Source organism: Pinus tabuliformis, chromosome 2_1 (genome assembly GCF_031772625.1).
Source record: "Pinus tabuliformis cultivar Carrire ecotype Pingquan chromosome 2_1, CPIR1, whole genome shotgun sequence".
NCBI classification, from domain to species: Eukaryota; Viridiplantae; Streptophyta; class Pinopsida; order Pinales; family Pinaceae; genus Pinus; species Pinus tabuliformis.
The window spans coordinates 285,234,160-285,261,611 of record NC_142299.1 but is presented as its reverse complement, the minus strand read 5'-3'; the positions used below and the strand labels follow the sequence as shown (position 1 = coordinate 285,261,611).

The window sequence follows — 27,452 nt, the reverse complement described above, 5'->3', positions numbered from 1 at the left end:
CCTATCTCAAGGAAAATATGTGGTGAAGATTCTGGAAAGATTCGGTATGGTGGACTGCAAGCCCGTAACTACCTCGATGGAGCTTGACTTCAAGAAGTTAAGCAGTAGTGCTGTTGGACCTGTTTTACAAAATACTATCGAATATCGGCAACTCGTCGGAGCATTAATGTTCTTAGTGAACTCCCGTCCAGATATATGCTTCGCAGTCAACACGTTGAGTCAACATATGGTTGAACCTCACCACATACATTGGATTGGTGCCAAGAATGTATTAATATATCTTCGTGGCACAATTACATATGGGTTAAGATACACTGCCAGAGATGTGAGACTACTTGGATACACTGACGTTGATTGGGCAGGCAATGTGGAGGACCGTAAGAGCACTTTCGGGTGCTGTTTCTCCTTGGGATCTGCTTCGATATCCTGGATGAGCAGGAAGCAAAAGTTGGTGGCTTTGAGCATCGCCGAAGCAGAGTATATTGCTGCTAGCATGGCCTCCTGTGAGGCAGTCTGGTTGCGAAAGCTCTTCAGTGAGCTGTTTGGATTTACATTGGATACCACCGTGATCCTATGTGACAACCAGAGTGGGATTCGTTTGTCAAAGAATCCCGTATTTCATGATCGCTCCAAGCATATCGATATCAGGTACCACTATATTCGAGATATGGTGCAGCAAGGAGCAATAAGGCTCCAACATATCGGTACAGATGAACAGGTCGCCGACATTCTGATAAAGCCCCTAGGGAAAGTCAAATTCTTGACTTTCCGAGAACAACTTGGTGTTGTTCAAAGACCCTCTGATGAGGGTCCTGTATGATGTATTGAGCTCTAGGAGCTCCGGGGGGTGCGGGGTACTTCTTGGAGCGACATATGACCATAGGGTGATTCACCATCCCCTGGTGGTATACATGTACACCCCGTGGCGACTATGTAGTAGGATGATTGGTTCTCCTGTGAGGTTTGGATGATGTGTTCTCCATGACGATTGTGTAGCAGGATGATTAGTTCTCCTATGAGGCTTGGATGATGTGTTCTCCATGGCGATTGTGGACAGGATTTGCTCTCTTGTAGTTGTTTTGTATTTGCTATCATTTGCCATTGGGTATTGCACTACCTATGTAACACATTTTGATTTTGATGATTTAATGAGAAAACTACAGTATCTTTATCTTACTATCTTGTCTTTCTCCTATTGGATCATTGATGAATTGAATATGTATTATGATTTATCATTTGTCACAATTGTATTTGTATGCATAATGTTACTTTGTAAAACTTACCTCTAGATGAAGATCTATGTTTGAAATCAATGAATTTGTATCTTGAATGAGAATTTGTGTAAGAAATATCTAATTTTTAATATATATATATATATATATATATATATATATATAACATATCCAAATGTGTCTTGTTTCGGGGGGTCAACATGTCCGTATCCGACACTCGAATCCCTATATCAGTCGAATCTTGTATCCCCGTGTCAGGTGACTTAGCCTGAGGGATAACAAGACTCTCATGGAATTTGTATTACAGTGAAATTAAATTTTGGATTACTATGGTCAATTTTGGATTACATTTCAATGTCTTTTGACTTACTAACTTGGCAAGTTTTGCAATATTCATATATTTTTCTGTTCCTTTTTCGTGTTCTTCTAAGTTCCAATAGACATATTTTTTTGCTACTTCATAGGTTTGATTTCTCCATACATTACATGCTAGTGGAATTATGGAATTTATAATTTTATTTTTTATTTTTTATTTTTTATTTTAGGGAACCTATATTTTGGATTACTATGGTCAATTATGCTATAAGGTGATATGTTTTATTAATTAATTGGGTATGTCTTTTGACTTATTAACTTGGCAATTTTTGCAATATTCACATATTTTTCTATTTCTTTTTCATGTTCTAAATTCCAATAAACATTTTTTTACTACTTCATAGGTTTTATTTCTCCATACATTACATGCTAGTGGAATCATGGAATTTATAAAAGATTTTGTGTTTTAGGGAACCTAAATTTTGGATTACTATGGTCAATTATGCCATAAGGTGATATTATTTATTAATTAATTGGGTTTCATGTTCCCCTATTTTAGCAATGTTATTATTTCTTGACAAAAGTGCATTGGCCACTACATGTTTTCCCACATTATTCATTAATCTTGTTTTACTTAACAAATATTAGTGATCATCTCTATTGTTGGTTGGTTGTTAATTTGCTTTTGGAAGGAATATTAACTAAAAGTTTGTGGTCCTTTTCAAGGCATTATTAAACTTTGCTTTTTGTACAAAAAAGGTTGAGTGTAATATTCCTAAATAGGGAATACACATTTACTTATGCAACTTGTAGTAATCCTTATGGTTGTTATAGTCAAATTATAAGGTGGTAACCTTTATATGATTTGTAAACTAGTGGATATTCCACTGGACAGATATATTAAAGTAAACCAAAATCTATGCTATGATATGAAGGGTTAATTCCTTTAGATTCATATATGTTATTATTGATTTTGTTGGTTATGCATGCAATAAATAAAATGTGGAAAGTAGAGAACAATGAAGTACAAACACACACCAATCACAATGAACACCAAGATATGCTCTAGTAAACGCTTTTGGGGAGAAAACCCAGTTGGAAGATGACGCTGCTCTGCTCTCTTTTGTATGGAATGGAAATACTGCAAGTACGAAGGGAAGGCACTCTCTATGGAGTTATTGAAGCCTGTGGCCCTTGGGTTGCTACGGAACACAAACCCCCTCTGTTATGCTCTCTCACTCCTCTTTGAAGTTGTTCTGCTCTATTTTGAAACAATATACAATCAAAATGAATGGAACCCCTTTTCCTCCTAATGGCCCAGTTATAACATAACTCAATAACCAACTAGGGGTTATGTTTGATTTCTTTAGTTTGAACTAGAGATACAAATTTGACCCTTCTAGAGTCTTCTTCATAGTCTTTGTTGTCGCAAAATCTAGTAGGCCTTGGGGAGGGAAACCCTACAAGGTATAAACTAGACAATGGGACAACAATGGGGTAGACGCCCAATGTCACCTCAGCCAAAACCCCCTACTCTTTACGAATTTTCACCGATGGAAGGAGTCTTGGTAGGAGAGGAAGAGGTCAATTCTAAGATAGGTTGTAGATAAGGTATAAGATGATCTCACTGAGGCTCATTCGAGATAGAGACACAATATAAGTTCAAAGGCTTCTTAAAAGAAGCAATTTGCTCTCAATGAAAAGACCTAGAAAAGGGAGATGCAAGACCTAGGGTTGATGTATTTGACAATAATGGGAGTTCCAAAGGTCAAGATGAAAGAGAAAAGGTTCCTTGTGATGGATTCCAACAATTACAAGGCTCATGAAACTTTCAAAAAAGTCATCAAGTTGAGGGAGAAGAAACTAAGGTTTCCCTCTTAGGGCAACACCTAGGGCAAGAGATTTTATGCATGAGATTTGAGTGGATGCCCACTAAAATGATAGGTCATGTAGTCAAGACCCACCTCTTGATGTTTATGCTCTCAAACCACCAAAAACCCTCCCCTCTAGAATTTCGCTTTAAGCCCCAAATTCTCCTTCCTAGCCTTAAAAGGACTGAATTAAGGACATAAATTTATGGAGGAAATTTCAAGATGATCACCAAGTGATAGGACTAGTGCCTTGTCCTATGGGCATATGGAGTCTAGGATGCTTAAGATAAGCCAAATTTGTTCCCAAGGAGGCTGAAATTTGATGCCCTAGCTATCAAATTTCCAACATTTACCCATTCAATGGAAAAATGGAGTTTCATGGGAGAGCTACAAGGAGATCACCACTAGGAACATTCATTACATGTTATGATGAGTAATGCATACAACATTCATCTAGATATTCTTCAATAAATTGATCTTCAACAAATTAGGGCACACAAATTTAACCTAGAATCAATAGTTCCATGCATTAGACATTCAAGAAAAGATATTCAACAATAGGATTCACTTACAAGATAACATGCAATATATCCTTCCATTAAACCAAGAATAGCTCCAAAGAATATCCAAAAATCAGCTTCCAAACATCAAAGTGCATCCTATGATCTCCAATTCACCCACAAGAAGCAAGTGTGAGTTCTCTAAAGAGGTCTGAATTCACAAAGTTGATGATGAGAGAGATCAAATGAGGTCTCTCTAATATATATGTGTCCAATGATGTCTAATTTTATCCTATTAGCCCCTCAACTAATAAAATAATGGGCAAATACTAGGTAAGGTCACAAGCCAACCTTATGGCCAATGTGAAAACATAATAATTAACCCATAGGAGGGCTGAAATGCGGATGTCATGTATGCGTTGGCCTCCTTTAGTCAAGCACTGGGTTCCTTTAGTGCCAAAGTGAGTGTAGAGGGCTCCAAACATTTTAAAATCAAGGTCTAGGCCCTAGGGGTTGGCCCCTAGACTTCCATTGAAATCATCTTGTGGACCCCAGTTTTGGGTTTGGGGCACAAAAGCTGGTCTCATGGGTCGTCTCTTGATGGTGAAATTGCCTAGTTTTGCTCCAACGTTTGAGGGTTCTAAGGATGGTGCTAGCCCGCCCATGTCTCAAGGGGTGAGACAAACCTCATCTAGGCCTTGGATCAACTGCCAAACCATGTGATCATTGCTAAGCCGATTGGGGCATGCTAGTCCAAGTGCATCGTCTTGTGAATAATATGGGGCAAAGAGCAAAATTGCTAAGGCGCTGAAGGTGCCCATGGATATGAATGATACTTTGCAAGTGACAGGAGTCCCATGGCTCTCAACACTTCACCTGTAGGGTGTCTTATGCTCCTCTAGTGGGCTTGGGTCCCAGTTAAGTTGCCCAACCCATGATGAAAACCACCTGCCAATCACACACAATGTCCAGTGTTGCATCTTCACCATTAGGTACAATAATCATTAGTGCATCTAAGTGGACCAAGCTTGTTAATCAAGGGCAAAATGACACTTCATACAAGGCTTCCCTTCCAAATTTGGGGCTTTGATCATGTAATAGTGTTACCTCCCTAGGTAGGAGTGGCTAATGGACGACCCTATTAGGTGTTCCCAGCCCCTAAGGGGAAAGACAGGTCCCTGGTACATCCTTCAATCAATAGGTGGCATGTGAATAATGATGGAACAAAGGGGGAAGGGGTCTTAGGGCCAAATGCCATGGTCAAAGGGGTAGCAATGATGAGGAATTCCACATTCTGGGCATACATATGTGAGGAGGGAGCAATCATGGATGCACGAGTTACCTTCGCCTTTATTTTTCCACCCCTCTTATTGCCATTTGCTTTTTCTTTGTATTACTCCTTGAAGCTCTAAGAAATGAGAGCATGCCTTGAATGATGTGTAGCATTAGTTACCCCCTTAGTGGTGGGGTAGTTCATCACCCACCAGGGGTTGGGACATGCAAGGGTTCCTTTCCATGATGTCCCGATCATCTTTTGCATTTTATAATTTTCTTTCTTTTGTTTCTTGCTTGTGGCTATGATATGCTCTTTCCCTTTTCTTTTAGCTCCATCAACCTCATGGGGCAAAATTTCCAAGCCCGACCTAGATATGTGGAAATGGAGAGAGGGTGTGCTAAATCATAGTGGACCCATGGTCAAGTAGAACCGAAGATGGGAGGTGGAGTATAGGGCTCGTAATAAATGGAGGGAAGTGATAAATATGGAATGGGGAAAATGGGACCACGTTATCTCAATCAGGGTTTCCCAAGTAGTACCCTTCCTAAAGCCATGGGCCATTAGGGGAGGTCCTAGTGGACTAAGATTGAAGATTAACCCCCCCAATTTAAGGTGAGGGAACAAAACCATGGTCAAAACCCTTCCTTTTTCCAAGTTACCCCATAATCTATGCCGAATGCTCAAATGAAAAACAAGCATAAGCACCCGATTGCATAATGAATAAAGTACCTTTTGGGTCGGATTGCCCACCTTCCAACATGTGCTCTTGAGATATGAATGGCACATCACATTGGCTACTCAGTGGCTGTCAATGGTTGCTGACTATTGGTTGGAAGAGATGACTAAGAGAAAAATTCTCCTATGGGGGTCACCTAGTTTTGGTGGGTAACAATGTTCATGTTTCTAGCCCCTTTTTCGATGAGTAACCAAGGATGACATGACATCCTCTCAAATCATGGTAGTCAATCATAGGTCATCTTTCAAAAGGCATAACTTTTGTGTTCAAACTTTGATTGACGTCTTTCTTACACCATTGGAAATAGTGTCAATAGCTCCAATGCTTAAGCAGGAAAGTTTTACCCCCCAAAAAATGTGATTTAAGGCCTCAAACTGGCTCTAGAAGGTTTTAGATCCCAATTCTCCAAATTGGGTCCTGTAGATAAAACTGCTCTTGTATGTTGATTCATGAAAATTTTCCACTATGAAGGCATTGAGATGGATGACAAATTGTATAGTGATCCAATCCTGATCACTTTATTATACAAATTGAGTGCATTATAGTAATAAAGGATTGATGATAAGGTATGCGATGCTATGTTTAGTGATTAGAGGTATATTTTTATTTTCCCTAACCTTTTATTCAACAAACATGACTTTTCCCTTATACCTATTACTACAAGTCTTTTTTCTTTGACTGAAAAACTAGGTGAAGCTATTATTGACAGCTTGCAAGCCAATACTAGCAGGAACTTGTCACTTGGCAAGGGCTAAGATGTTTGGAGACACTCCCATCAATGATCATATGGGCGTCCCATGCAAGGGGATGCCTACCCCTTGAATCTCATTATTGACAGCTTGCAAGCCAATACTAGCAGGAACTTGTCACTTGGCAAGGGCTGAGATGTTTGGAGACACTCCCATCAATGATCATATGGGCATCCCATGCAAGGGGATGCCTACCCCTCGAATCTCATTATTGACAGCTTGCAAGCCAATACTAGCAGGACCTTGTCACTTGGCAAGGGCTGAAATGTTTGGAGACACTCCCATCAATGATCATATGGGCGTCCCATGCCAGGGGATGCCTACCCCTCGAATCTCATCCCAACGGCTAATATTATTCATTCAACATGTACAAACTCTACCCATCTCTTGTTTTGAAATTGTGAAACCTCGTAGGAGGAAACACCTGTTCTTAACCATTAGGCCCGCTAATCTCATGTAATAAGCTTAATGTATATTACATCACATATGATGCCCTATTTGGGTATGCTACATGCCATCCCCTCTTGAGATTGTTCTTGATTCATAGGTGGAGTTGATTTAACTTTCTAGTCCTAAATGATTTTGGGGATACTATGTATCCTTGAACTAGGGATATAATTGGTTTGGTGTTTCATTTATATTGTCATTATAGGCTTAGTGGATCACTATTGAATAGATGACAATATTCTTGTTTGGTAAGGTGTCATCTCCAATGCCTATTGTTTTGTGACACTTGAACTTACCATCTTGAATATGTTTGTTGTTGTTGTGCAACTTTGTTACTTTCTGTGTGTGCATAAATCTTATATGTGTAGTAATAGTGATAAATAAAACAAGCATGACTTTAGTTATAACTTAATTAGTAAAAGTAGGTCCAGTGGTTGATTGTCTCCTTTGTAAGATATCTTTGTTATACATATGTCATTTTTATAATGGGAATATCATCTGCATTTTTCTGTACAAATTTGTCCAACTGAATTTCTTTTGAGGTTATTTTCAGTAGTTCGTTCCTAGTTAGGTCATTTCTTTACCTAAGTTGAAGCATCCCACAAGATGTTGCTTTATGTTTTCCAATTATTTGTTTGTTATCTGTGGGTTTAGTTTTCTACAATGCTCTATTTTCATTTACAAGTGCCGAAATTCTAATGATGCAGGTGACAAGTGGCTGGACATTGGCACCTGTTATACATGATACATTTTCAACGGTATGAAACTCTGTAGTTTTCCTCCATTTGGTTGTTTTTTCCCTCGCATCTTTTTGGGGTATTTTTTCGTCTTTGTACTTTAATTTTGAAATAAAATGACTGTATAAAATACATTTATTATTCTCCTCTATGTTTGTTTCCATAAATGCATTATCATGATCCTTGTTTTTGGAATTGTGATCAGAAGCTTGCAATGTTTTGTGCTATCTCCTTATGTGACAGTAGAGTATAATGCCTTTCAATGAGTTTCCGTCTTCAGGGGTCAACACCATCGTCAATGACACTGGCTACATTGGGGTATCATGTGTTTTTGTCATTTACGAGCTTTAAGGGTCAATAACATTATTAATTGCACTCAGACATTTATCTTTTCAATGATTTACTACCTTTGGAGAGCAATAGTCCTCACTTTTTTTTTAACTAGTATGAGTGATGATGATTGTGCTAGGGATGTGGTGCCACATATTAGTGGCTGAGGTTCATGTGTGATAATTGCCACATCCCACATCGATAATGGTGATGGCTGTCAAGTGTGACTGAACATCGGTGTCATTAGCTGCATGGAGATTTGGTGTTGGGCATGTTGGTTGTAGATATATGATGAGAATTGGCACTTTGGTATCATGGATTTTGGGAGGTACAAGGCTATTCCAGGGCACGTCCCAAGGCTATTCCAGGGCATTATTCTTTAAGGTAGAATTTATTTACTGTGATCTAGAAAAGAGAATGGATGAAATTGTATTTTCCTTCAGTTAAAATTTCGCAAGTTAAAATATTTACTAGGAAGGGGAGCTGATGATTGGGGAGCTGATGATTTATTGTTTTTATTGGAGAAAGTAATTGTTACCATGAACCTCACTAATATTACAAAATGAGCTAGATCACTAAATGAGGAAAGCCTAGATAGTGTTCAGTCACATAACTAAGCTCAAAGGAAGATATTCACAATAATGCAATATGATATTATCAATGAATAACTGGTGCATTTATTACAATGGAGTTTACCTACTTATATATCATTGTTCACTAAGCAAATCATTTCCACTTGTGAATGTGGGATAGACTGCTTTGTATAAAAAGTGAACATTAATATATCTTGAAGTCATAAAGTGACTTTATTACGTAGTAAGCCTTATATTTTAACACCCCTTCTTATGGCTTGTGGTACTGAAAGCAAATCATATAACTAAAGGTGAGCACATAGTGATTGAACATCAAAAAAACAACAAAGTAATCAGAACCAAACATTCTTCACAGGCTTCTTGTTTGTAAAATTCTTCTTGGACCAGGTAGAGTTCCATAAACCTGCCTTGTAAACTTCATAAAGGTGTAGCTCGCAAGCTGAATTCTTTAGTTCCTGGATTGCACCTTCCCAAATGTTGAAATGTGTAACTAGGTTCGGTCTTCGTAATGTCTATTGTAATCATGATTTTATATACTTGATATTAAATAGATTTTTTATTATTATTGTCATTCTTGATGCATGGGTTTCAGGCTCAAGATAAATTTATTTATAGGTCAAGCACACATTGAGTGCTTCTAGGTTTGTCATAGAGTTATGAAGTCAAAAGAGTCATTGTCATACATATAAGACCCCTTTGGGCATATTGTATCTTGTAAAGAAATTTTTTGTAAAGTCAAAAGTATCATAAAGACCCTCCAAGGCCTTGTCAAACAAGTCGACCTACAAGAAGGATCAAGTCGGCCTCAAGGACAACAATTCGACCTCCTAAGAAGCACATATATTAATATAAGAGAACCTTGACTTCATTTGGAAGCACAATTCGATCAAGCAAGAAGTAGTTCGATCTCTTCAAGAAAGAAGCTGGAAAAGGATGCAAATCAAGGAAAATAAGAAGAAAACCAAGATCGAAGTTTTGGACCTCTTTCTCTCTCTTGTTAGGGTTTCTAAAGTAGTTGCTAGATTGAAATTGCAAAAGTTTATGGGGAAGTCGAAGTTGCAGAAGAAATTGCTGGGCAAATCGAAGTTGTGGAAGAAACTGTTGGAGAATTCAAAGTTGCAGAAGAAGTTACTGGGGAAGTCGAAGTTGCTGGAAAGTCAAAGTCGCTGCTAGGTCGAAATTGCTGGAAGCTGTGAAGGTTGACTTGGTCTTGGAGGGGTCTTTGACAAGGGTCTTAGGTCTTGGAATTTGTTATTTGAAGTTCTTTAAGAAGAGAAGAATTGTTGTGGGTTTTCCTCTCAAGAGGAGAGGTTTCGGCCCTGGCTTACAACGTACATTCTGTGTCTTATTGTCTCATTGATCTTTATTGTTTGGTAGCTGTTTGATGATAGAAAACACAATAATAATCAAGTTGAAGAAGAAGCTAATCAAGTTAAAAAAACATCGCAAGCAGTTATCAAAGTAAGAGAAATCACCTAATCTAGCTGCCCCTAGATTTCTCAACATGGTCTCAGAGCTATGGTAACAACAACAAGGAAAGGCAGCTTGAAGAAGATCATCAATTGAAGAAGGATACCTAAGGGCCAAGTACAAGAAGATCATCAAGAAAGACTAATCCACACATCATCTTGAAGGAAGGAATTAAGGAGCATCAAAGAGGACTACCCATCTCATCTCAAGGATCATATCATCTAGAAGGATCAACACTTTGTGGAAGAAGAAGACCTCAAAAACCCTAGCTCATTCAAAGAAGGATTCTACACTTGAAGCATTCTTGGGAAGCTCACACATTCTACAATCATCATCCAAGGAAGCAAAAAGAAGCATTGCCATCATGATCAAAGGAATCAAGGCTATCTCCCTCTCTTGAAAAGGAAGCACTGCCATATTTGAAGAAGGAAGACATCTTCAAGAAAAAAATCATCATCAAGAAGGGATCTTCAATTATCAACATCATCAAGAAGGCGTCAAGTTGAATATATCATTTTCAAAAGGAGCATCTTCACTTGACAGGTAAGTATTTTCTATTTATGTCTGAATCTATTATCATGTTTATGTCTGAATCTGCTATCAACATGACTTCATTTTGCAAGGAGAGCAACAAACTGGTTGGGTCATCAAATTTCCTTGCATGGAAAAAGAAGATAGATTTGGTCCTCATAGAGAGTGAAGTTATTGAATATGTTAAGGGTTCATTCTCCAAACCATCTCAAGAGCAAGCTCAATCACTATCGAAGTATGTGAAAGCGGAAATAAAGGCTCAAAGAATCCTCATTGAATCAATCAAGGATTCCCTCATCCCTTATGTAGCAAAGTTGGAGAAATCGAAAGATACCTATGAAAAATTGGTAGAATTGTTTTCTGTAAGCACTGCAGTAGAAGTCATATCATTGAGAACCAAACTTTACAAAATGAAGGTATCAAAGGAAGAAGGGGTAGCCTCATACCTTATGAAGGTATCTCAAATAAGAGAGCAACTACAAGAATTAGGAGAAACAATGTTTGATAATGAAATGACCACCGTTGTGTTCAATGCACTGCCTGATGAATGGGGCAACTTTGTATTGAGTATCTATGGAAAGAAGGAAGCCACTCCATTCAGTGAACTTTGTTCATTATGTAAGATTGAAGAAACTAGGTTGTAGGCAAAGAGTGATGTTGGATCAAGTGAACAAACTCAAGCATGTGCAACTATGGCTAGAAATAAAGGAAAGTTTGGAAAGTTTGAACCTCGGAGAAGGAAGAAACTTGATATGTCAAAGATCCAATGCTATGAATGTGAGCACTTTAAGAGGAATTGTCCTAAACTGAGGAAAGGACAACAAGAAAATAAAATATAGAAATGAATGCCATATCACTGAAGAAGTAAAAGAACCTGAAAATAAGAAGTCAAAGAAAGAAGAAGTGGTAGACCTCCACTATTAGAAGGTCTCTCACTTACCGTACCTATTGTTCAAGTACATACAAGTTAGCAAATTCAAAGGAGGAGGAAGTGAAAGACCTTTCTTATGAATGAAATAACCTCCTTCACTTTGTTTGTAAGAGGATAGTAGTCATGATGGAATGCATCACAAGAATGATAGGAAGCATTATAACTGAGATAGAGATAACATCATCATAGAAGCATGATATATCCAGTAGTCATCATGATAGAAAGGAAGTAGCTCATGGTATCTTCATTGAAAACATGAAAATAAAACTAAAATAGTAATATATATGGTTGGACAAAGTCATCTAGCAAGATAAAATAAGTCATCATACATAATCATTATTGGAAAAGAGCATTTTCAAAATGGGGATCATCAAGATCCTCCACTAGAATCTTTATAAGAAGGTTCACCTCTACTTAGAAGAAGCAAGTGCCTTGCAGATAGTCCACATTCCAACTTGTGTGGGATCCACTAGTAAGGTATGATGACGAAGATGTGCAACATGTTGAGTTGGTTGAAGTACTTTCATCTTCAAGCAAGAAAAGGTATGTATATATTTAATAGATAAATAAAGTCCTGTCATCATATAGTTGTAGATAGCATGGTTAATGATCCGGATTAGATCATTATATTGTTTGTCATCCATCTCTATGCATTTGGAGTGGAGAAAGTGGAGGAATCAGTGCACGGGACCGTTTTTACCGACGAGACCTAGTTTGGCAAAACGGGGTGTGAAACCTTCTGGGAGTGTTTTGAGGCATCAAACAACGTTTTTTGGTTGTAAAACTTTGGTGCTTTAGCACCGCACCATTTCATGCTATTCTACACATAAAGATCTTTCCAACGACGCAAGAAGTGCGTCAATCAGAGTCCGTATGCAAAATTTATGCCACTCAGAAGTTGACCTTCCTGTTTTCACACCTATAGTTCGGGATGATGCCGTGTCAACCCCCATTATTCATGGAAAAGGGGCTATACACGTGATTATTATGTAAAAGACTCTAGAAGAGTCTATATTGTAACTCTAGTTAAGAGTTGATGTAGTCAAAATTAGCTACTAGTAGGTTATCAGGCTGTGTTATAATCAGACCACTAGGAGGAAGAGGCATTCCATTCTTTTGAGAGAATTTTGTTCCGTAGTTGAGCAAAGATAGCCAAGAGAGATAGGAGGTAGAGTACACAAAGAGGATCTGTGCACTGTAGCAGCCCACAGGCCACAAACATTACTTCTTTGTACTTGCAGCAATATTTATAGACAAAGAAAGAGAGTGAAGCGACCCCACCTTCCAGTTGGGTTTTCTACCGAAAGGGTTTTCCAGAGAGCATATCTTGTGTCTTATGTGTGTGTGTGAGCTTATTTTTCTGTTCTCTACTTTTCTGCATAATTTTCATTCGCATGCATCCACTAATTACAGTTAAATTTACAGATCTGGAGGTTTAATATAACTATAATAGTGTAGAATTTTTAGATTTCTAATATAATATTATTAGATATGTTGTGACGAATTGTCCAGTGGAATATCCACGACAGTTTACGGATCATTTGGTATCAAAGCAGGTTTCTTTGGGTATTTTGTGGAGATTGCAGGGATCTAGATCGGTGGGGCTGAAAATCATAAAACCCTAATCATGGCTGACAAATCTGTAAACGAACCTTGTGATCCTGCAGAGGTGAGGTTTACGCGGTTGGAACAACAAGTCGCAGATATCAACCGCAATGTAAGCCTCCTCATGGCGGCCTTGAATAACAAGCTAGGGATATTTTGAGAAGATGGGGGTTCGAATGAAGAGGACAAATCATGGTTTGTAAGCTCTATAACTCGATTTCTTTAAATGACTTGTTGTACGTGAAGGCTAGGGGACACATTGGATCTTATGTAGGATTGCAAATGGTCTCCATTTTGGGTTTGGTCTCAGTATACGGGGTCCTAATGTTCTAGAGGGCTACATTGGCACATGTAGGGTGTGTGTAGAGAGCCATGGGCCTCCACAACAATAGAAAACACTCCATGGATCCCAGAGACGCTTAGAGATTGCTAGAGATCCACCTATTGGACGAGGAAGATGCACCTGGTTCACCATGCCCAGCCGGCCCTATAGTTGTACCATGCACTTGGCAAATGACCCACTTATATAATGATGTGGTATCACTTACATCATAATCCGAGCCCTTGCAGATGATTTACAGACATCCTTGATCTAGTTGGAGACCCATGAGGTTACTTGTGTGCCCCCATACCCATTGGGAGCACCATGAGTTGATTATTTGGAGAATAAGGGGCCGACCCCTTGTCCACTACTTTTGGGAGTCCTATGTCTCATTATAGCCTTTGGCCTTCACTAGGCCTCTTATAAGGCCCAACGACATGTACTATTGATCATTCGACCTCCTGAGAGGCTTATTATTTTGTTCATGAGATAGTTTGGTGGGCTTGTCACCAAAAGTTATTTTGCACATTATTTTATTCTAGGGGCTAATGTAGCCTAATTAGCTAAATCAAACTCATTAAAAGTGTATAAATACAAGTGATGTGAATTCATTTTAGCATCATCACTTGGATTTGGGACTTGTATCTCTTTAGAGATTTTCACTATCCTTCTTGGAGGACGAATTTTTGGAGCATGGCATGAATTTTGATGTTTGGATTATTTTCTCATGTCATAGAGCTTCTTGAATGGCAAACTTTGGATGGTTGGATATATTCTTATACATGTAAGTACAATTTAATGCTATTATTTCTTTTTATTTTTGTCACATACATTGTTGCTGGGATTTCGCTATACTAGGGCTTATTTGCTGCATCTATTTATGCGAAGTTGTGGAAATTTTGTTTCTAGATAGTGAATGCTTCATGTATGGGCCATGTATAATGATTGAATATTCTCAGGGATGTTTCATTACTGAAATTCATCTTGATAAGCCATCGATCTTGCCAAACGAAGTATAAAGTCTTTGAAGCTGCTTTTTGCTGCTGCCCTAATGCTAAGCGAAGTTGTCTTTAGCCAGTCCAATAAATCTAGCCCGGTCATGCAAGCCCTACAGTGAAGGAATCTTTAGCTACAGAAGGGATCGAAGGACAATATTCTGTTAGTTAAGGCCCCTGATCATCGCCACTGATGATAGCCTTTGATGATCGTATCCGTCCTTTCCCTTAAGGCCCCTGATGATTGTAACTATAGAATGGGCCTTGACCCTGCCCTTGACCTCTTCTACTTTCATCTCTGTATGTTCCATGTAAAACAAATAGGAATGGGATATTCTTCCTTTTCATAGTGGTCATGGTCGTGCCCACACACACCTAATCCTAATGGCTTAAGCTGCTGCTAACGAATATCCATACCAGATGTAACAGAATACGAATATGGGGGAATAAAAGCGCAAGCACTACTTACTCTATCCAATCTGGACTCAAGAACCTGGCTCGCGAACCCCGCCTTCTCAATTGAGGGAAGGGAAAGATGAAGCATTTCTACAGCATTGTTTTGTTCTCCAAATCGCTTTGCTCCGTCTAGTCAATCAAGCCCAATCGACTTGACGGTTTCTTCTGCCCGCACTTATCCTTCCCCTCTCGACCATATTCCGTTAGGCTTGCTCGATCAAGCTGACTTTTCCCTATGGCCCACCATTGCCTTTCATAGTCTTACTTTGCTTACTGCACCCTACGCTTTACTCCAATTACTCTTCTTCCGGCTAGAGTCGGCTCTCACTCGCATTGGGCTTGCTGCTGTTTGAAATCCAATAAATAGGTGTAACCAGTAAGCTATTCCTTGGGAGATGACTGTTTCCAAGCCCACCTCGTAACTAATATTGGGTCTGACTGGCCTCAAAATGGGTATAGTTGAGTCACCTAACTTTCATGGCCCTTACCAGTCCTGAATTCATATCCCTCTAGTCAGTGACATATCTTTGGTGTGGTGTGTTGATGCGTAGCTAGCCGTCCAATCAAAATATTCTCTCTAGTAGTTTCTTCCGTTATCCCACCCTCGACATTGTGGTGACCCCTACCAGTTTCCGGAACCCCACCTCATGAAGTATCAATCAAAATCTCTCGATCGGTAAGGCTGGATTTGAATCTCTACGTATGATCGGTTTGAACTCCCATGAACCCCCACCCACGTATGAATAGCCCTTTCTGTAACACCCCGTAATGCACTCCTTCCCTCTCCACACACTCAATCCTTTTAGGAAGTTATGCCCTTCAAAATATCCCATTAGTAACTTAGTTCGAGAACTAGGCCTTTTGATTGATGGTTAGTACGATTGATAGTTAAGTTCAATTGTTAGCCTTTCAGTGTTAAGCGAATGAATGGAACGGACAACCCTTTTGCTGAATGGGATAGCTTCGGTCGTCTCGATTGGAAGCCTTAGTTCATTCTTGCACCGCATGCTCTTCTATATATATATATATGTTATTCTGGCCCACGCCTACTACGGATGCCGCAGTTCGATTTTGGAAATTGAGAATATGCTGGACTACAAGATGACCATTATGAAGTGCCCACCTCTTGTCCATGGTTTGTAAGCTCTATAACTCAATTTATTTAAATGACTTGTTGTACGGGAAGGCTAAGAGACACATTGGATCTTATGTAGGATTGCAGATGGTCCCCATTTTGGGTTTGGTCTCCCTATACGGAGTTCTAAACCTCTAGAGGGCTACATTGGCACATGTAGGTTGTGTGTAGATACTAGAGAGTCATGGGCCCCCACAACGGTAGACAACATTCCATGGATCCCCAAAGACGCTCAAAGATTCCTATAGATCCACCTATTGGATGATGAAGATGCACTTGGTTCACCATGCCCAGCCGGCCCCACAGTTGTACCATGCACTTGGCAGATGACCCAGGACCTATATGATGATGTGACATCACTTACATCATAATCCGAGCCCTTGCAGATGATCTACATGCATCCTCGTCTACTTGGAGACCCATGAGGTTACTTGTGTGCCCCTGCACCCATTGGGAGCACCACAGGTTTATTATTTGGAGAACAAGGGGCCAACCCCTTGTCCACTACTTTTGGGAGTCCTGTGTCTCATTATGGCACCTTTAGACTTCACTAGGCCCGACGACATGTAATATTGATCATTCGACCTCTTGAGAGGCTTATTCTTTTGTTTATGAGCTAGTTTGGTGGGCTTGTCACCAAAAGTTAGTTATTTTGCACATTATTTTATTCTAGGGGCTAATGTAGGCCTAATTAGCTAAATCAAACTCATTAGAAGTGTATAAATACAAGTGATGTGAATTCATTTTAGCATCATCACTTGGATTTGGGATTTGTATCTCTTTAGAGATTTTCGCTATCCTTCTTGGAGGATGAATTTTTGGAGCATGGAATGAATTTTGATGTTTGGATTATTTTCTCATGTCTTGGAGCTTCTTGAATGGCAAATTTTGGATGGTTGGATATATTCTTATACATGTAAGTACAATTTAATGCTATTCTTTCTTTCTATTTTTGTCACATACATTGTTGTTGGGATTTCGCTATACTAGGGCTTATTTGCTGCATCTATTTATGCGAAGTTGTGGAAATTTTGTTTCTAGATAGTGAATGCTTCATGTATGGGCCATGTATAATGAATGAATATTCCTAGGGATGTTCCATTACTGAAATTCATCTTGATAAGCCATCTATATCTCCAAACGAAGTATAAAGTCTTTGAAGCTGCTTTCGCTGCTGCCCTAATGCTAAGCTAAGTTGTCTTTGAGGCCTCCTTGACCTAGAAAATCCAAAAGTCCATAGTCATATTCTACCTAACTGCAATCTGCCCAAAGGATTAGGCACTGGTCCACCAAAAGGTGATCACCTTAAACCTTATTCATTTCACCCCCTCTTCTTTTCTAGGCCTAGCCCATTAGGTCTCCTAGGGCATCATTTATCTTGCAAGCCACCCATCAAAAATTTTTAATCTCTTGGCCCCTATTGCGTTGGTGTGTCTCCAAGGCGCCCTCCAATTTTGAAGAAGTTCTGACGGTGGGATTTTGAGATATCTCAAGTCTTAGCCTCGAGATTGAATCATGCCCTTGGTTTCCTTAGGCTAGAAACCTCATTGGGATCCTCGCATTTTCTTGCATTAAAATTCTTTCTTTGATCCTTTTCTCCCTCCCGAATAATTCAAGCATACCATTGATTACTAAGCCCTCCCCCCTTAACCTAACCTCGGGTGAACTTGGTCCCGTGTGGTCCCATACACTATTAAGGATAATTCTTCAAGGATCACTTGGAATCCAAGCTTTGACAAGAATTTTAAGGCCTAGGAACCTCCATTATAAAATACATACCCTAAACCTAGACCTTGAAATTCCCCTTAAGCCCTTCCTTGAGAACTTTCAACCTTGCCTTCCAAAGCAAGCAAGCCAAATATTTGAGCCTCTCTTGTGGATAGGTTTCCAGGATCACCCCTTACCCTATCATTGGTCTATCCATTTCGTGATTCTTATCATAACGAGTCTCCTCCCATCAGTGAAAGTCCGTAAAGAGTAGGGAGCCTTAATCGAGGTGACAATGGGCTATTGCTCGTTGCCCTTAACCTAGTAGTAGCCCTTCAAGGATCCCCTTTTAGGACCCCTGCTAGTTTGAGCGGTAACATAGCACACCAACATCGACTTCATTTTACTTTCACCAAATGTTATCTTTGGTAATTTTTGGAATTGTGTTGGTGTGGGTGATATGGAGTTGAGGGGGATTGATGTGGTCCCTTGCGTAACATTAAGGAGGAAGTAAATCTTATGTTGTAATGACCTCTCTGTACCCCCCTGTTCAACTGAAAGGGGGGTTTTGGAATTATTGGTGAAATTTATACATGTGTTAACAACCCTTCATATGTATCATTATTTTACTTGTTAATCATGTCTATGGCCATACTTTATTCTTTTATTGTATTATTAGGTGTGGTTTAGGTCAAGTCAACTTGGTATTTGGTTTGAAGTTTTTCTCCTCATCACCTACAGGGCTGTAAGTTCAGATATTTTCTCTGCTAGGGTCCTTGGGTACCTCTAAGCACTTTCACCCTCTTTATACTAACAACACTTCCTTCCTAGGGCCATTTCTTTTTCTTCAAAATGCAGCTCTATCTTCTTGTTCATTCTTTTGAGTAATATTTCTCAAGGGCTGTGTTTTGGCGTAAGGCTTGTGCTGCCCTAAATATAGCAACAATACATTGCAGATTTCTTGGAAGAATTTGTTCTATTCCCCCATTTGTTGTAACAAAGCTCATCAAGAATTACCATGTCCTTGTCTTCCACATGTCTGAAACAAAATTGCAAACTTGGAGATTTAGGCTGCTGGTTCAAAGGAAACCTTCCAATAAAATGTTTCACTCCTTAACTATAAAGTCAGATATATATTTTGAATTCTGATCAGTTCCCTTCTTATTTATCTATTAAATATACAAAACTGTCTTGAACAGAATGAATTGACATGTATATATGTGCATATGATTGTCGATCAGCTAGTTGCTATGTGATCAACATGGTTCAGATTTGTCCATCTTGTCAGAAGATATTATTCTAACTTTGCATGAACTACTTTGGTTTATTATCATGAAGTGAACATGAATGCAGAAATAATAGATGCCACATGTGATCATAAATCAATCACTTCTACTCATTTAAACCTCTGCCATACATTCATATTGGCCATAGACATGAACCATATCAGAATGACATGAGATAAATTAATTTCAGCCATAAATTCAGCATGAATACATAACCAAACATCAACTCCACTCAGTTTGGGTCCAAACTAGTATCAAGTTTCAATACAAGTCCAAGGGACAATTTACCACTCTAATGTTGGTTGCTGTCCTAAAGCAATCTGATACATTGTGGTGGTCAAGGGGGTGAAAGATTCACTCCACTGTCAAATTCTTACTGTAAGTAGTTATATTTAGTTATTTAGATATATACACAAATACTTTCTTTGCAGTTGCTGAACTTGAGTGATTAGAAAACAGAAAAGTCATCTTGAGAAGTGAAAGTCACTCTCTAGGAATAAGTTGTTGCACTTGCAGGCCAAGTGGCTACACGTGAAAGCCTACAATATCAAACTATGCACCCAGAAATCCAACTCAAAAGACAACCGCTGCATTACATGAACATGTCACTGTTCCAGAAAGATCTCAATATTGGCACAATAATAGCCCAGAAATTATGATGAGCAAATGGGAGAATGTGGTGTTTATACGTCTTTTTTTAAATGCCTCATGTATGGTCTGGCAGATTATTGATATACATTTAATCCAGTGCCCACATGGAGCCCTTCTTACTGTCCCTTCTCTTTTTTTTTTTTACATGAAAAAAAACACTATATCTGATATTTCAGGGCTAAAATCAGAATGTACATATTTGTATCTTGGTGGCACTTTCTGAACCAAAGGACTCTGCTGTCTACAGTCATGAAAATGGAGAAAAACTCGTAACAGATTTCCCATTATAGAAATTAAACTACTTATTGCAGTCATCCTGAGATATTTGAAGTCTCTTTCTTTGCTTAAAAGGAACCCATATTTTTTTTACAAACATGAGCTGCCTAGCCAAGCAATTATATCAACAAGAAAATAAGAGCAAACTGCGCCCTTTACTGGCCCTTCATACCAACAAGCTATTGAACTTCAGCACCTTTGTCCTATGTGGACAAATATCATTTTGTGGCATGGCGCCTACTATATTCTGTGGCTATTTAAGGGCACTTTTGTGATTTTTTTTTGCCTTCTGTGGTAAATATTTAGTTTAATTTTCCACCTTCATCATGGCATAGATGTGGTTATTGGGACCTCAACAATATTTCAATGTGGTTCCTTGGACTTCATTTCAGTTTAACTGAATCAATAGTTGAGACATATTTCATGAATTCAATTACCATTAAGATTTAATGGGCATTTACTATTGCCTGGAGCACAGCACACTGCATGGCATGTCTAGATTTGAGTTTCTTTCTTTAATGATTCTCTTGTGGAGTATCTGTGCACAAACAAGCAGGTGCCGTGCATTTAACAGCAACAGGCCATTTACAGCTACTTCCATGTTAGAGGTCTACACATCACTGCACGTCTACTGTAACTGTAGAATACTGCTACGTTTGCTATTTGATGAATGTGAATGGTACTGGCACAACTTGTGTGGCAGCTCTAGCTTCTTCGTTTGAACTTTGAAGCATCTGCCTTCACCTGTTTTTGGACAAGAATCATGTTGAATGGAGACTTGTCTCATTGTGAAGAAGCATGCTGATAGATTTGCCATGGTATCTTTTTTTGCCGAAGATATAAGCCGTACATTGTCAGACCCTGTTATTCAGCAAGCAGAAACCATATGGGTTATCCCCTTAAGCAGGAGAAATTCACCTGGCCTGATATAAATGATGATTTCAAAATGTACCTCTAGTTATTTTTAAATGTTATCTTACTCCTTGTAATGCAGCTTCTATTTTTCTTTTCCTTATGTAGTATTGGTGGTTTAAAACATAATAAACAACTACTGAGCATTGCATGTAGTTTTGATTTTTTAACATCTTGATGTGTGCTACATAGGTTGGAACAACTGCTGGAGGAACTCTTAGTGCATTTCATGGGTTCAATAAAGGTGAACACAATTGACCTATTGATACATAAAATAATTGAACTAGATTGTCAATCTATAAATGATCCTGTTAGCTGGGTTAAATTTTAATGAATTTTTTAGGCCTTCATTATGAAAATTATAGTCTCTATTATTTGTTTTTTAGATTTCTAAGCAATAAGTATGACCTCCTGCACATGTGATAAGAATCAAGCTTTGTTTTACTGTGTAATTCCTATAACAGTTCCTTTGTTATTTTTGATTCTTACTTACTGTCTGGATGGGCATATTATTTTATGACTTGAACAAACAATACATTTCCTTGGGTGTGGAATCTTGTTTTTGAGTGTATGCATGCATACACATGGGCACATCTTTTGACTTCAGACTTTCAGAGACTCTTTTTCTGCTGTGATGAGACTGTGAATTCATGCTTGGTTATCTTCACACTATCCAAGGCCTCTCAGACTTCACTGGGAGCACTATAGTGTCAAACAAAGTTGCCATCTCTCGTCGCCTCTCTTTGGGATCTATATTGATCAGCTAGAGTCGTTTCTTTGGAAGCACATACAAGATGGTGATGGTTGTCTTCTATACAACGTCTTGATCTCCTTGCTTTTGTTTGTTGATGACATGATCCACTTCACATGGGGGGCTGTATAGATAGATTGATGCCCTTCTAGCTTCTATGATCTTTGGCAATTAAGACTATGGTGATCATCTCCTACATGTCTAAATTTGCTTTCTTTGACTACCATTTTTACTTTCGAGGGGATGAGATTGAGATAGCCACAACCTATATATATTTGGTTGTTTTCTTCTCGGGGCGTTGCTTTGGCTTGAGGCATGATTTCTAGCCTCAACTTAACAAGGGGTATGGTTCCCTTTCTTGGCTGGAGAGATAGTATTTTCAGCTTCACTTCTAGGGCATCTCATCCAAGATGCACCTATTGGACATGGTCATTAGACTCTCAGTCCTTTATTGCTCCAAGGTCTTTAGGTCAATTGGGTTAGGATGGCCACCGCCAGAGTCTAGAACCTTCTATTACGATGCTACATTAGTTGCAAATGAATTGTTCATCAACACATTCTCTAGGTGGAGTTTGGTGTCCTCTATGCCTCAAGACCATCATTAGACTTGTCTCATTTCTTCAAAGTTTGGATCCTTGGAGTCTCTACTTTTTCTAGGGATAGGTACCCCTATATTGCTCTTCTATTTGTATAGGAAATCACTTCTGCAAGCCCCTCGAGGTGGAGTTCTTAGATGCTTATTGATTTCTTTAGTTGGTAACAGTTTTTATCGATTGAAATGACTAGAGCCATGTGATTAATAGAGGATACCTAGAACTAATACATTGAAGTCATTTGGATTGATACCCCCGAGGCTCAGTAATTGTTGGTTCTTAGATGCATCTTGATTGCTTCAATTGGTGACCATTTCAATTTATTGAAATGACTAGAATGAGGTGATTATAGAGGATATCTACAATCTAACAACAAAACCGTTTATGGCCGAAATTGCAAAAGATTTTTGCAATTATATGTATGAATAATAAATGTTTATAAAATGAATGATGATGGATGCCACAATGAGCCGTGTGACAATCTACTTGAACATATTTACTGGTCATGAGTTGAAGGGGTATGTGCCCTTTCACTTTTCATTAAAGATTTAAACTAATTACATTATTATTATATATTATATTTCTAATATTATTATGTTTATAACATTGCCACTCTCTTAAGGAATTCTTTGTCTTTGAAGCATAGAAAACATGATTCTCTCTAGTTGAGCACATTTCTGTGGTGGAATGAAGTTTATCTATTTTTAGGGGTTTGACTTCATTTGGGCCTTGTGTGTTGGTGAGTCTCCTTTCTATTGTTTGCACAATAGACTGAAGTCTTTTGACCTGATTGTTTAACATGAAAGTTCTATGCTTTATAGCACTACATTTCCATTTCTTTTGTTGTTGTGTGTTTGATTGTGTTTCTTGCCCCATTTTTATTAATTCAAATTGATTCTTCTTGAGAGTGGAACCTTCAACATTGTATAGTTTATAGTGTTGACTCTGTTGACCTTGCCAATTAATCTTTATGAATTGTTCTTCAAGGTTTGTGGTATAACTTCCCAACTGCATCAACTATTCCACACCTAGCATGATATCCATTTCTTCGAGCGGTAGCGCATAGAATATTGTTTGAAGTTGTAATTCTTGTATTTGAATTGACACATTATGGCATCTTCCTATTTCTTTGGCCTTTTGTCCATTAGCAACCGTAACAGTGAGGTCCTTGGTGGGGTACAGAAAGTTAAATTTTTTAGCAACAACAAGAATTGTTACATTTCTATCTTTTATGATTCCTTTAAGCTTCAACATCTTAGGTTGTGGTTTCCTTGTCATAGTTGCTAATGGAATCATTGGTTTGCTTTCTTCTTTTCTTAGCAAATGGATCTTATCCTTTATGAGATGTGGTGGAATCTGTATTGCATTCGTTTGTTGTATTTGGTATTTTGGAGTAATTATCTCTTTGAAGTTCATTTTCTTCATTTCTATTTTGTTGGGCACATGAAAATTGAAGCCAGTGAAGTTTTTTTTGGTGTTTATGCTATAGTGATTTCATCATTTGGTTTTTGGACTTCTACATGCTTCCTATCCACTATTCTATGGTAGTGTAATGATCTTCCCTCACATCTATGCCTTGGAGACCAATTTTTTCCACATTTACAACAATTGTTTCTTTCTTTTTCTCCTTCTTTGATTGGTGACTTTTAGTGGTGTTGTAATCGCCTATTACACTATAATTGGTTGCCTTCTTTGAAAATCCAAAAGCTACCTCATATTGAGTATTGATCTTTCTTTCAATTATCTTTGCCAAGGGTTGTGCAAATAATGCATCTAGGTTAATTGGTCAATTCTTTCATTTTGATAATTGAGTATCCTTGTCATCATTTCTCTTTCTTAATAGGGTTTGCCATCATTTCTCAGACTCTTCCATTAACATGTCGATTTTATATTCCTTTTCTATTAATTTATCAATTTTATCCTTCGATTCTTTTGGTATTTCTTCCAAAACCTTTTATACTTTAATTGTTGGAAATACTGAGAGGGGGGTGGGGGTGAATCAGTATTCCTTTTCAATTGTTACTTTTACCAGTTAGATCACTTATATTTAGAACGTAAAATGAACAACAATAAGAATAAATGCTTTTATTAATTTCTTCAATAAATCAAGTACAATATATGTAGGGCTCCAACCCTAGATGAAGACACTGATCTTCAATCTCCCAGGCTCCAACTTGTATTTGCCAAGCACCAACTTGGAATTCCAAGGCTCCAACCTTGTCAATTTTGAGGCGCCAACCTCAAGGGCTCCAACCCTATATCTGGTTCAGGCTTCGACCTGGTTTCTTGAGGACTTTGATCCTCTAGGGCTCCGACCCTGTCTTCCAAGGCACCAACCTTGTATTTTCGAGGCTCCAACCCTTAGCTTTACTTCATCAAGATATATTTGGTTATACTTCACGACTCCCATTGTCTTCTTCAACGAGCACTGTCAATCTTCGCTTATTCTTCACCTTGGTCTCCACGTTACATCATCAATGACAACCTTGTCTTATAGAAGGTGTCACTACTGTTATTCATGTTACCCAGAACAAAATCTCTAGGGTTACCTCATGATGGCCTTCAACGATGCATTATGATCTCCAAAAATGTCTTCAAGAATCTTTCAAAGTGTCTTCAATATGCTACCTCAAGAATTCTTCAAGGGTGTCTTCAATATGTTTAAAAGTGCCTTTGATTCTACTCCAAAATTTTTCAGTGGTCTGGTCAAGGTGATTGCTACAAAAGTATCTTCAATTTCTGCTACCAAATCAGGACACAATTCACACTTCAAGGTACCTGATTCGAGTTAATATAGGAGATTGTTCAAGCTTGCACTTCGAGCTACAACAGTTCAATAAATCGAGCTGCAAGTCGGGTATTCACTGTTCTAAGGTGACTGTCCTTTGTTCTGAGTCCTTCTTCAAGCTTAAGCACTGAACCTTCACAAATGTAAGCTGTCACAGGCTAACAGGTGGTCTAGTCTGAGGTGTAGTTTCTCTTTACAAGTGACTACTACCATAGGTTGCTCAAAACTTCAGATCACAGGTCTGCAATGACTCACTTCAATTGCAGGCTTCCCTTTTACTAGCTACCCTTGTACCCCAACATGTGGCCTAGGGCTGCCCATTCAGTCCCTACTCCATTCATCTCTTTATCACATGTCACCACCCTTTGAAGGATGTACCTTGGACATACTACCCCCTTTAAAGGCAGAAACCACCTAATAGGGTACATGGTTAACCCCATTTGGAGCTTGGAGACATTAGCACATGCCAAACCCCACTATGGAAGGGCATGCCATTATGAAGTGCCCTCCTGTTGTCCATGGTTTGTAAGCTCTTTAACTTGATTTCCTTAAATGACTTGTTGTACTGGAAGGCCAGGGAACGCATTGGATCTTATGCGAGATTGCAGATGGTGTCCATTTTGGGTTTGGTCTCCCTATACGGGGTCCTAACCCTCCAGAGGGCTACATTGGCACATGTAGGTTGTGTGTAGAGATCCATGGGCCTCCACAACAGTAGACAACACTCCATGGATCCCCATAGATGTTCAGAGATTGCTCGATATTCACCTATTGGATGAGGAATATGCACCTGGTTCACCATGCCCAACCGGCCCTACAGGTGTACCATGCACTTGGTAGATGACCCAAGACTTGTATGTTGATGTGGCATCACTTACACCATCATATGGGCCCTTACAGATGGTCTACAGGCATATTTGATCTACTTGGAGACCCATGAGGTTACTTGTGTGCCATCACACCCATTGGGAGCGCCACATGTTTATTATTTGGAGAACAAGGGGCCAGCCCCTTGTCCACTACTTTTGGGAGTCATATTCATCATTGTGGCACTTACGGACTTCATCAAGCTTATTAGAAGGCCCAATGACGTGTATTATTGATCATTCAACCTCTTGAGCGGCTTATTCTTTGTTTATGGGCTAGTTTGGTGGGCTTGTCACCAAACGATTAGTTGTTTTGCACATTATTTTATTCTAGGGGCTAGTGTAGTCCCAAGTAGCTAAATCAAACTCTTTAGAAGTGTTTAAATAGAAGCGCTAAGGATTCATTTTAGCATCATAACTTGGATTGGACTTGTATCTCTCTTGAGAATTTCACTATCCTTCTTGGAGGACGAATTTTGGAGCATGGAATGAATTTTGATGTTTGGATTATTTTCTCGTCTTGGAGCTTCTTGATTGGCAAATTCTTGATGGTTGGACATACTCTTAATACATGTAACTACAATTTAATGCTATTTTCTTTTCTATTCTTGTCACATACATTGTCGCTGGGATTTTGCTATACTAGGGCTAATTTACTGCATCCATTTATGCAAAGTTGTGGAAATTCTGTTTCTAAATAGTGATGCTTCATTTATGGGCCATGTATTATGAATGAATTTTCCTAGAGATGCTTCTTCATTGAAATTAATCTTGATAAGCCATCAATCTTGCATAATGAAAGTATAAAGCTCTTGAAGCTGCTTTTGCTGTTGCCCTAATGCTATGCGAAGTTGTCTTTGAGGTGTCCTTGACATAGAAAATTCAATGTCCATAGTCATAATTACTCTTGATTCCAAATCTCTCTAAAGGATTAAGCACTGGTCCACCATAAGGTGATCACCTTAAACCTATTTTCCTTCTCCCCTCTACTCTTCTGTAGGTCTAGTCCTCTAGGTCACGTAAGGCATCAATGATCTCACAATCTAGCCATCCAAATACTTCGATTTTTGGTCCACAACTGCGCTGGTGTGTCCTCAAGAACCCCTCCAAATTTCATGAGATTCCGACGGTGGGATCTTGAGATATCATGGGCCCTAGATCATAGACCAATTCTTGCCCTTGGTTTCTTAGGCTAGAAACCTCACTGGGATCCTTGCATTCCCTTTCATTGAGAATTCATTCCTTGATCCCTTTCCCCTCCCTAATTAGGTCAATCATATCATTGGTTGCTAAATCCTATCCCCTTGACATAACCTTGGGTCCACTTGGTCCCGTGTTGCCCCATGCCCTATCAAGGTTAATTCTTCAAAGACCACTTGGAACCCAAGTTT

General features: G+C 38.8%; 1 protein-coding gene across 6 annotated transcripts in view; it reads left to right on the top strand.

The window, feature by feature from the left end:
* Nucleotides 1-27,452, top strand: part of LOC149199891 (uncharacterized) — a 184,731-nt gene that overhangs the window by 47,407 nt on the left and 109,872 nt on the right. For all 6 annotated transcript variants that reach the window (XM_089402547.1, XM_089402546.1, XM_089402550.1 and 3 more), the window contains exons 2-3: nucleotides 7,834-7,884; nucleotides 21,256-21,307. In XM_089402547.1, coding sequence (XP_089258673.1) covers nucleotides 7,834-7,884; nucleotides 21,256-21,307 — 103 coding nt within the window. The remainder of the gene's footprint in view (nucleotides 1-7,833; nucleotides 7,885-21,255; nucleotides 21,308-27,452) is intronic.